We start from the raw sequence: 9,806 nt of genomic DNA, 5'->3' as shown, positions 1-9,806 counted from the left end.
ATAATATTTTAAAAATAAATATACATACATTTATTATAATTCGACATATATTTATAAAAAAATATTAAAATTTAATTATAATATTTATTTATGTCGTATACTTCGTATCATGTTGTGTACTCGAAGGTAAAATACAAAATTGACACTAAATCTCGGCCGTATACTTTCGTGTTCATGTACTTTCGTGTCGTGTACCAAAAATGCAAACACGAACACTAAATTTTCGTGTCATTTCTTGTCGTGTAAGTCGTGTCGTGTCCAAAATTGCCGGGTCTAATAAGGATGATGCCTAGGCAAATACCGACGATGACCTTGAAAACACATTTTCTTGCTATGAGGAAGATACTTAGCTACTGTATCATCACCGCACATTGGACAACCCATGTAACCCTTATTGACGCAGCCGGATAAATTTCCATATGCTGGAAAGTCATTTATCATCCATATCAATATTGCCCTTAAAGTGAAGTATGATTTACTATGAGCATCGTAAACATTCGGTTCACCTTCTTTCCCAAAGCTTCTTCAAATCATCTATTAATAGTTCTAAGAATACGCCAATATTATTATCGGGCTCTTGCGGACCAGATACTAGTATCGTCAATATTAGAAACTTCATCTTCATACATAACCACAGAGGAAGATTATAAGTGGTTAATACTACTGGCCAACAACTATATCTATTGTTTAGGCCATTAGATGTGGGTTTATACCGTTGGCAGCCAAAGCTAGACGTATATTTCTTGGCTCGCTACCAGAAGTTGGCCACCTATAATCGATATTACGCCACGAAGGAGAATCGCCTGGATGGCGCATCTGACCATCTTCAGTTCTTTGATTAGCATGCCAGGACATTAGTTTAGCAGTGGAAGCAGACTTAAACATCCGTTTAAATCTAGGGATGATTGAAAAGTACCACATTACTTTAGTAGGAATGTTAATCCTCGCTTTACCATCCTTTCCTAACTTCCAGCGAGATATGTGGTACTTGGGGCACTCAACTACATCGGCATATATACCCCTATATAGAATACATGTATGTATTTTAATATACTCGAGACCTAAATCAGAGAGGGTTTTCTTGGCCATGTATGCGTTAGTTAGAAGTACATGATCACTAGGAAGTAAGGAGCCGATAGAGGAGAGTAAATCAGAGAAGGCGTTGTCGCTAATACCAAATCGTACTTTCCAGTTATGTAATTTCAAGATTGAATCCAATTTAGTGCAATCACTACCCTCATACAATGGTTGTTCAGCATCTGCCAAAACCCTCTTGAATTCATACGACTCTTTATCGCAATCATCACCCAAATCATTAAATCCTGCTTCACAAACATTAGCTGCTTCTGATGCAGCTACATGCTCTTCCGATGAGGAAGAAGAAGACGAAATTGTGCTACCTACAGATGACCTAGTAGTAGCCTTAGCCCCGTGCCAAATCCAATCGACGTATCCCAAACTAAAACCCTTTTCATAGAGATGACCTCTAATTACCTTGACACTGAATTTTCTGAAATTAGCGCAACGGCAACATGGACAAGGTATTTTCTTAGGATCTTGACAATTTTCTTCGGCATATATCAGAAACTGTTCAACCCCAATTTCATACTCTAGTGAATCCCTATCTACTTTTATCCACGACCTATCCATGTATTGTAAACAGGTACAACCTACGATTATCATTTTCATGATTAAACTAACATACATTATGTATATAAATTTACAATGTTACGTAATCATAAATATATTTACAGTTATAATAATAAACATTATCTCGCATGTTATTCCATTTTCATAATCGTTAAGTTAAACAGTACTTGATGTTATACTAGCATATTACTATTATCTAATAGTACTATAATTATACAATCCTAGTAACAACTAATATCATATTAGTACTTAGTATTACTAGTATTACTAATCATAACCGTTGTAATATCCCGTAATTTTTTAGAATTCGATTAATAAAAGAATAATAGAATAAGAAGGATTAAAATTAGATAAGGACTAGGATTTAAAATTGGGTTAGACTATTGGGCCTAAAATTTGGATCAGATTCTAATATGGATAATTTGTAGGTTAAAAAATAGGGTTTTGTATCGTTATAAATACACCATATTCATCTTCCTCGCCTTAATAATTAAAATTTGTTAAATCAGCAGTCTTTTCAAATTCGTAGAAAATTCATCGTGAGTCAGAATTCAGTGATTCTGGACTTTTCGAAAAGATCTTTTCGTTCTCTACAACTTTCGTGTTTCGTATTTTCCAAGAAAATATCGTTTAAAGGGTCAAAAAGTCTCAATAAGGATCTGATCAGAATTGGAGTCATGGAGAAGATCGAGATTTTAGATGTTTCATTTTTGATGGGTTGCTAAGGATTGATTGTGTATTATAATGTGAATTATCTGTTTGCGTAATTGAGGCAAGTAACTTTCGTTGCTCTGTATTATTTGTTGCTTACGTGTTCTGTAAGTGATTATTCGTTATTCCGTATATTTTGTAACTTGAATTATCTATTTGATTACGCAAGTGAATCTTTATTGCTCCGTATTATTGTGTAATGTATCTTATATTGTTTGATTCATGTGCTCAAATATTTGTTTTAATTGTCGTATGTATGAAATTAATATGTGATTGATAAGAAACGAATTCAAATAAATCCCCAGTCTTAATCACGTATAAGAATTAGAATCCGATCACTGGATAGTGTGATACATAGAACTTAGAACTAGTTTGCGCACATTCCGGAACACATCGATACCTTGTCAAGCTTTGGTTGCACTTCACGAGGGACGTGAACTAGCCCCCCATCGAATAAGAATTAGAACCCGGTCACTTGGGAAGTGTGGCATAAAGTATAAGATGCCGGTCATTGACAAAGTGTGGCATAAGGTGTGACTTAGGACTGTGGGACTAAAGATAAGAATTTGTTATTAAGATTTATTGATTGATTAAGAATTTTGATTATGTGGATTATAGAATGTGTTTTATTATGATTATTGATTATATCGTGTGCATCTTTGTTCACCTTTTATCGAATATATGTGTGATTTTGTGTGATCTGTGTTATGTGTCAAGCATGTTTAAATTCTGTTTTCGAAAAAGATTTAAAATATTATTTTGAGCCGTCAAACGGTAGTTGCTTGCTGGGCTTCGCCGCTCATTCTTTTAATATTTCAGGTTTCATCTAAAAGACTCGAGTTGGTTAGTATTGGAGTTCGAGGACCTTAGAATTAGAGTAGATTGACTTTTGGACTCCGCTTTTATCTGCGCGTTTGTAATAGTGACCTTTGTAATAGATTTTCGTATTAGTAAATTGTATTTTATTTTATTTCTGGTTTAGAATTAATGGTCCGGAAGTGCGGGATGTTACAGTTGGTATCAAGAGCAGGCTGTCTTTCGGAGTGTATTAGGTATGGGACTAGTACATTCTATAGGATGCGCTCCTGTGGACCATAGTTTGACCTTTGGTAGATCAAGGGGTAAACGGGTGGATGTGTCATGAACTTTAGGATTGTTGTGAATTTGGGGACCAAATTTTTTTTAAGGAGGGTAGTATGTAATATCCCGTAATTTTTTAGATATCGATTAATAAAAGAATAATAGAATAAAAAGGATTAAAATTAGATAAGGACTGGGATTTAAAATTGGGTTAAACTATTGGGCCTAAAATTTGGATCAGATTCTAATATGGATAATTTGTAGGTTAAGAAATAGGGTTTTGTATCGTTATAAATACACCATATTCATATTCCTCGCCTTAATTATTAAAATTCGTTAAATCAGCAGTCTTTTAAAATTCGTAGAAAATTCATCGTGAGTCGGAATTCAGTGATTCTGGACTTTTCGAAAAGATCTTTTCGTTCTCTACAACTTTCGTGTTTCGTATTTTCCAAGAAAATATCGTTTAAAGGGTCAAAAAGTCTCAATAAGTATCTGATCAGAATTGGAGTCATGGAGAAGATCGAGATTTTAAATGTTTTAGTTTTGATGGGTTGCTAAGGATTGATTGTGTATTCTAATGTGAATTATCTGTTTGCGTAATTGAGGCAAGTAATTTTCGTTGCTTTGTATTATTTGTTGCTTACGTGTTCTGTAAGTGATTATTTGTTATTCCGTATATTTTGTAACTTGAATTATCTATTTGATTACACAAGTGAATCTTTATTGCTCCGTATTATTGTGTAATGTATCTTATATTGTTTGATTCATGTGCTCAAATATTTGTTTTGATTGTCATATGTATGAAATTAATATGTGATTGATAAGAAACGAATTCAAATAAATCCCCAGTCTTAATCACGTATAAGAATTAGAATCCGATCACTGGATAGTGTGATACATAGAACTTAGAACTAGTTTGCGCATATTCCGGAACACATCGATACCTTGTCAAGCTTTGGTTGCACTTGATGAGGGACGTGAACTAGCCCCCCATCGAATAAGAATTAGAACCCGGTCACTTGGGAAGTGTGGCATAAAGTATAAGATGCCGGTCACTGACAAAGTGTGGCATAAGGTGTGATTTAGGACTGTGGGACTAAAGATAAGAATTTGTTATTAAGATTTATTGATTGATTAAGAATTTTGATTATGTGGATTATAGAATATGTTTTATTATGATTATTGATTATATTGTGTGCATCTTTGTTCACCTTGTTATCGAATATATGTGTGATTTTGTGTGATCTGTGTTATGTGTCAAGCATGTTTAAATTTTGTTTTCGAAAAAGATTTAAAATATTATTTTGAGCCGTCAAACGGTAGTTGCTTGCTGGGCTTTGTCGCTCATTCTTTTAATATTTCAGGTTTCATCTAAAAGACTCGAGTTGGTTAGTATTGGAGTTCGAGGACCTTAGAATTAGAGTAGATTGACTTTTGGACTCCGCTTTTAGCTGCGCGTTTGTAATAGATTTTCGTATTAGTAAATTGTATTTTATTTTAGTTCTGGTTTAGAATTAATGGTCCGGAAGTGCGGGATGTTACAGTTGGTATCAAGAGCAGGCTGTCTTTCGGAGTGTATTAGTTATGGGACTAGTACATTCTATAGGATGCGCTCCTGTGGACCATAGTTTGACCTTTGGTAGATCAAGGGGTAAACGGGTGGATGTGTCACGAACTTTAGGATTGTTGTGAATTTGGGGACCAAATTCTTTTTAAGGAGGGTAGTATGTAATATCCCGTAATTTTTTAGAATTCGATTAATAAAAGAATAATAGAATGAAAAGGATTAAAATTAGATAAGGACTGGGATTTAAAATTGGGTTAAACTATTGGGCCTAAAATTTGGATCAGATTTTAATATGGATAATTTGTAGGTTAAGAAATAGGGTTTTGTATCGTTATAAATACACCATATTCATATTCCTCGCCTTAATTATTAAAATTCGTTAAATCAGCAGTCTTTTAAAATTCGTAGAAAATTCATCGTGAGTCGGAATTCAGTGATTCTGGACTTTTCGAAAAGATCTTTTCGTTCTCTACAACTTTCGTGTTTCGTATTTTCCAAGAAAATATCGTTTAAAGGGTCAAAAAGTCTCAATAAGGATCTGATCAGAATTGGAGTCATGGAGAAGATCGAGATTTTAGATGTTTCAGTTTTGATGGGTTGCTAAGGATTGATTGTGTATTTTAATGTGAATTATCTGTTTGCGTAATTGAGGCAAGTAACTTTCGTTGCTCTGTATTATTTGTCGCTTACGTGTTCTGTAAGTGATTATTCGTTATTCCTTATATTTTGTAACTTGAATTATCTATTTGATTACGCAAGTGAATCTTTATTGGTCCGTATTATTGTGTAATGTATCTTATATTGTTTGATTCATGTGCTCAAATATTTGGTTTGATTGTCGTATGTATGAAATTAATATGTGATTGATAAGAAACGAATTCAGATAAATCTCCAGTCTTAATCACGTATAAGAATTAGAATCCGATCACTGGATAGTATGATACATAGAACTTAGAACTAGTTTGCGCACGTTCCGGAACACATCGATACCTTGTCAAGCTTTGGTTGCACTTGACGAGGGACGTGAACTAGCCCCCCATCGAATAAGAATTAGAACCCGGTCATTTGGGAAGTGTGGCATAAAGTATAAGATGCCGGTCACTGACAAAGTGTGGCATAAGGTGTGACTTAGGACTGTGGGACTAAAGATAAGAATTTGTTATTAAGATTTATTGATTGATTAAGAATTTTGATTATGTGGATTATAGAATGTGTTTTATTATGATTATTGATTATATCGTGTGCATCTTTGTTCACCTTGTTATCGAATATATGTGTGATTTTGTGTGATCTGTGTTATGTGTCAAGCATGTTTAAATTCTGTTTTCGAAAAAGATTTAAAATATTATTTTGAGCCGTCAAACGGTAGTTGCTTGCTGGGCTTCGCCGCTCATTCTTTTAATATTTCAGGTTTCATCTAAAAGACTCGAGTTGGTTAGTATTGGAGTTCGAGGACCTTAGAATTAGAGTAGATTAACTTTTGGACTCCGCTTTTAGCTGCGCGTTTGTAATAGTGACCTTTGTAATAGATTTTCGTATTAGTAAATTGTATTTTATTTTAGTTCTGGTTTAGAATTAATGGTCCGGAAGTGCGGGATGTTACAGTTGGTATCAAGAGCAGGCTGTCTTTCGGAGTGTATTAGGTATGGGACTAGTACATTCTATAGGATGCGCTCCTGTGGACCATAGTTTGACCTTTGGTAGATCAAGGGGTAAACGGGTGGATGTGTCACGAACTTTAGGATTGTTGTGAATTTGGGGACCAAAATCTTTTTAAGGAGGGTAGTATGTAATATCCCGTAATTTTTTAGAATTCGATTAATAAAAGAATAATAGAATAAAAAGGATTAAAATTAGATAAGGACTGGGATTTAAAATTGGGTTAAACTATTGGGCCTAAAATTTGGATCAGATTTTAATATGGATAATTTGTAGGTTAAGAAATAAAGTTTTGTATCGTTATAAATACACCATATTCATCTTCCTCGCCTTAATTATTAAAATTCGTTAAATCAGCAGTCTTTTAAAATTCGTAGAAAATTCATCGTGAGTCGGAATTCAGTGATTCTGGGCTTTTCGAAAAGATCTTTTCGTTTTCTACAACTTTCGTGTTTCGTATTTTCCAAGAAAATATCGTTTAAAGGGTCAAAAAGGCTCAATAAGGATCTGATCAGAATTGGAGTCATGGAGAAGATCGAGATTTTAGATGTTTCATTTTTGATGGGTTGTTAAGGATTGATTGTGTATTCTAATGTGAATTATCTGTTTGCGTAATTGAGGCAAGTAGCTTTCGTTGCTCTGTATTATTTGTTGCTTACGTGTTCTGTAAGTGATTATTCGTTATTCCGTATATTTTGTAACTTGAATTATCTATTTGATTACACAAGTGAATCTTTATTGCTCCGTATTATTGTGTAATGTATCTTATATTGTTTGATTCATGTGCTCAAATATTTGTTTTGATTGTCGTATGTATGAAATTAATATGTGATTGATAAGAAACGAATTCAAATAAATCCCTAGTCTTAATCACGTATAAGAATTAGAATCCGATCACTGGATAGTGTGATACATAGAATTTAGAACTAGTTTGCGCACGTTCCGGAATACATCAATACCTTGTCAAGCTTTGGTTGCACTTGACGAGGGACGTGAACTAGCCCCCCATCGAATAAGAATTAGAACCCGGTCACTTGGGAAGTGTGGCATAAAGTATAAGATGTTGGTCACTGGCAAAGTGTGGCATAAGGTGTGATTTAGGACTGTGGGACTAAAGATAAGAATTTGTTATTAAGATTTATTGATTGATTAAGAATTTTGATTATGTGGATTATAGAATGTGTTTGATTATGATTATTGATTATATCGTGTGCATCTTTGTTCACCTTGTTATCAAATATATGTGTGATTTTGTGTGATCTGTGTTATGTGTCAAGCATGTTTAAATTCTGTTTTTGAAAAAGATTTAAAATATTATTTTGAGCCGTCAAACGGTAGTTGCTTGCTGGGCTTCGCCGCTCATTCTTTTAATATTTCAGGTTTCATCTAAAAGACTCGAGTTGGTTAGTATTGTAGTTCAAGGACCTTAGAATTGGAGTATATTGACTTTTGGACTCCGCTTTTAGCTGCGCGTTTGTAATAGTGACCTTTGTAATAGATTTTCATTTTAGTAAATTGGATTTTATTTTAGTTCTGGTTTAGAATTAATGGTCCGGAAGTGGGGGTTGTTACAGTTACTGTAACAGCCCGCATTTGCCGACCATTAAATCTAAATCGAAAACTAATACAAAATACAATTTACTAATCCAAAATTCTATTACAAAGATGACTATTACAGAAATACAGCTAACAGAAGTACAACAGTCAATTTATGCCAATACTAAGGTCCTTGAACTCCAATGCTATCCAACTCGAGATCGACGAGCGAAACCTGAAATTGTAAGAATGAGCTATACAGCCCAGCAAGAAAACAATCGATCCAACTAGTAGGCCAAGTAACATATACACATATAACAAAATACATAATCTATACGATACGATATTGGAAACAAACACTTTTGATACACATTCTTATTCTTATTCTCATTCGGTACACACAATACATATACCATATAAAAAACAATAATTCAAAATCAATAACTCATGTCACGACCACTACAACCCGGTGATAACAGTCCTAAATTTTCAAAAAACATGTCACTACAATTCGGTGACTGCGGTCCTAAGTTCTTATTCGATATTTTCACAAACCATGGCACAAATCAAAGATCTCAAATTATCGTCTAGACATCACATATACACGTCGATACATATTATATAACACATAACACTTTCAAATATATCATCACTTAGCCCAAATTTTGATAAACAAATATATACACGTATCACACAATTTTGAAAACACTAGTAAGATCGATCGAAAACTTACTTCCAACTCTGACCAGATCTGAATTTAGCCTTTTTAACCCTCTAAACAACGTTATCTTGAAAAACACGAAACCCGAAAGTTGTAGATAACGAAAAGATCTTCCGAAAAGTCCAGGATCACTGAATTCCTACTTACGATGAATTTTCTACGAATTTTACAAGATTGCTGATTTATGCTGAGAATAGCCCTACGAATTTTGATAATAAAACCGAGGAAGACGAATGGGGTGAATTTATAACGATACAAAACCCTATATCTTAACCTAAAAGTTATCCATATTATAATCTGATCCAAATTTTAGGCCCATTAGTCTAAACCAATTTTAAATCCTAATATTTATATAATTATAATCTTTTTAATTATATTATTCTATTATTAATCCAATTCTAAAAATTACGGGATATTACATACTACCCTCCTTAAAAAGAATTTGGTCCCCAAATTCACAACAATCCTCTATGTCTACGCCCTCTAATATCTTATAGGTCAAACTTAAACTATGGTCCACATGATCGAATCATAGGGAATGTACTAGTCCCATACCTAATACATTCCGAAGGACAGCCTGCTCTGATACCAACTGTAACAGCCCGCACTTCCCGACCATTAAATCTAAATTGAAAACTAATACAAAATACAATTTACTAATCCAAAATTCTATTACAAAGATGACTATTACAGAAACACAACTAACAGAAGTACAACAGTCAATTTATGCCAATACTAAGGTCCTTGAACTCCAATGTTATCCAACTCGAAATCGACGAGCGAAACCTGAAATTGTAAGAATGAGCTATACAGCCCAGCAAGAAAACAATCGATCCAACTAGTAGGCCAAGTAACATATACACATATAACAAAATACAT

General features: G+C 33.8%; 1 protein-coding gene across 1 annotated transcript; it reads right to left on the bottom strand.

Moving 5' to 3' along the window:
* Positions 1-687: 687 nt before the first annotated feature.
* On the bottom strand, positions 688-1,650 carry LOC141665856 (uncharacterized). The gene has a single exon (XM_074471841.1). It carries the CDS (start codon positions 1,648-1,650, stop codon positions 688-690), a length of 963 nt encoding a protein of 320 aa, XP_074327942.1.
* Positions 1,651-9,806: the final 8,156 nt, after the last annotated feature.

This window comes from Apium graveolens, chromosome 6 (genome assembly GCF_009905375.1).
Source record: "Apium graveolens cultivar Ventura chromosome 6, ASM990537v1, whole genome shotgun sequence".
NCBI lineage: Eukaryota > Viridiplantae > Streptophyta > Magnoliopsida > Apiales > Apiaceae > Apium > Apium graveolens.
The sequence above is the reverse complement of the archived record's forward strand: the minus strand, read 5'-3'. Positions and strand labels throughout refer to the sequence as shown.